The sequence below is a fragment of the Myotis davidii genome, unplaced genomic scaffold, assembly GCF_000327345.1.
Source record: "Myotis davidii unplaced genomic scaffold, ASM32734v1 scaffold67, whole genome shotgun sequence".
Taxonomy (NCBI): Eukaryota; Metazoa; Chordata; class Mammalia; order Chiroptera; family Vespertilionidae; genus Myotis; species Myotis davidii.
In genome coordinates this window covers 15,051-17,202 of record NW_006298521.1, presented here as the reverse complement: position 1 = coordinate 17,202, position 2,152 = coordinate 15,051, and the positions used below count along the sequence as shown (strand labels likewise).

Genomic DNA, 2,152 nt, shown 5'->3' with positions numbered 1-2,152 from the left:
GGCCTGTTGCTGAGAAACCAAAGAGAGCAGAGGAGGGTCCCGGCCGCGGGGCCAGTGGACGGTTGGGCCCTCCCCGTCCTGGAGTGACCTTGCCAAATGACCCCTCCTGGGGACCCAGCTGCGGCCCTCGGAGAACCTGCATCCGCGCAGGGACAGGGACAGGAGCCGTCGCGCCGGCTCTGAAATGCAAACATTCTATTCTGTCGAGTGAAAGAATAAAATGTAGACACACAGTGAGGTGGGCCTGGGTCATGGGCGGGTGGGCCTTGAAACTGCCTGGCTCCCGCCTCCAGCCTCCGAGAGCCTGGCCCTGCTCCCAGTCAGGAGCCTGGGGCAGCCGCTGTCTGTCCAGCTGGATGAGGTGGGGTCCCCTCGGGCAGACATCTTGTCCCCTCCCTCCCCATCCCCCCCCACCAGTCTTGCCCTGGACCCAGGTGGTACAGAGCAGCAGGACAGCATGTACCCCATTTTACAAAGGAGGAAACTGAGGCAGGAGAGGTCAGACAGCTCGCCAGGGCCCACGCTCATCCTCACTGTCCTCATAACACCCAGGGGGGCCTCCTTCCGTGCCCCCAGTTTAAAGGGGGAGAGGGAGGGGTTGGCAGTGACCCCTCAAGGTCACAGCCGGTCTTGGCCTCCCTGAGAGGCCATGGGGCAGGTGGGTGGGCGTGGCTGCTGGACGCCGTCAGTGGGTGGCTCCCGGGGTGCCTGCCCCCCACCCTGGTGCATGCGAGGGCCCTCATCCCGGGTCTGACCCTCGCCCCGCTGTCCCTTGTGGCTCTGCGTGCACCGGGCTGCCACGCAGAAACCTACTCCTGAAGGATGGCCATCGATTTGCCAAATTAATGTGTTTGTCCTCCGTGTCCCGGGAGCCCTAATGAGGTGTCAGCGGGGACGAGAGGACTACACGGATGAATAGAATGGCTTCTGCGGCGTCATTAGCCTCTTATAATAAGATTTACTTGTCGGCTGACAATGTGGTAACGTGGTCATTCGCTTGGTGCCCTAATGAAGACGTGCCGCTGCGGGGACAGTCACCGGGAAGGAAGGTCAGGCCCCCTCCTGTGTGCGCCTGAGGGTGCCAGGCTCTCGGCGGCAGGGGCAGCCTCTTCCCCCCCGGCCCAGGGCTCACGTGTGGCTCAGCCGGAGGGCAGGGCAGAGCCGGGCTGCGCACTCCTGGCTCCTGGGCCAGAGCTTCCTCGCTCCCAGCCTCGCTCCTGCACGGCCTGTGTCCGGCCCCGAGCGAAGGCCGAGCGAGCCAGGTCTGTGCCACTGGCCGTGACTGGGTCAGCCCGGGCGGAGGAGCCTTTCCAGAGGGGCTCAGGGCTGGACAAGGTGTCCCGGGGGCCCATCCAGCCTGGGAGGGCCAGGGACCTGGGGCAGAGAAAGGGGAACTCGGCTCAGGGTCCGAGGTCTGGCTCTGGGTGTGGTTCCCTCTGGCTCATGATCCCAGGGAGAAGGTTCTCACACGCAGGGGACAGGCCCTGGCAGAGGTAGGGGGACGTGGGTGGGGAGGTGCCAGGGCAGAGTCCACGGCTCCTCCGAGTCCCGCCCACTGCGCACGCACACGGGTGGCAGGGTGCGTGGACTGGAGGCAGGCGCTCCCTGGCAAACCCATCACACGGCTCCACACCCGTCCTCCCCTCACACCCCCAATGGCTATTGGGGCACCCGCTTCCCTTAAGGCCCCTGGAAGGGGCACCTACACGGCATCCCGGGAGGAGGCGCACTTCATGACCACTCCCCAAGGGGCCATCGCGTGACGGAGGAGAGGGAGACTTAGGCAAAACCCCCAAACCCAGGGCCATGCGGGGCCGCAGGGCGGGCGCTGGGAGGGGCAGGCCAGGTGCCATGAGAAGGCCCAGGCCTCCCACATGCGAAAGCCCATGGTCTGTCCATCCGTGTGTCCAGCTGAATGGGGACGACGGCGTGCAGACACGGCCCACACCCTGAGACGCTGATGTGCTGGTGGGCCCTGGGGGGCAGGGCTCTGCAGGCACCAGCTAGGGGTGGCCACGCGGTTGTGGTCGGGCCCTAAGGCCCAGTGTGTCTGGGGAAGGGAGCGCCCGGCTCCCGCATGGACAGAGCTTTGCCTGAGGACGCCGCTGTTGGCACCCACTGCCTCTCTGGGCCTCCCCTCTGTCACAGCGGC

At 66.0% G+C, this 2,152-nt stretch overlaps 1 protein-coding gene across 1 annotated transcript in view; it reads left to right on the top strand.

The window, feature by feature from the left end:
- TBC1D22A (TBC1 domain family member 22A) overlaps nt 1-1,763 on the top strand; it is a 185,264-nt gene extending 183,501 nt beyond the window's left edge. The window contains exons 15-16 of the mRNA XM_015570730.1: nt 294-361; nt 1,686-1,763. Of these exons, the coding sequence (XP_015426216.1) occupies nt 294-361; nt 1,686-1,763 (146 nt within the window). The remainder of the gene's footprint in view (nt 1-293; nt 362-1,685) is intronic.
- The last annotated feature ends 389 nt before the right edge of the window (nt 1,764-2,152 follow it).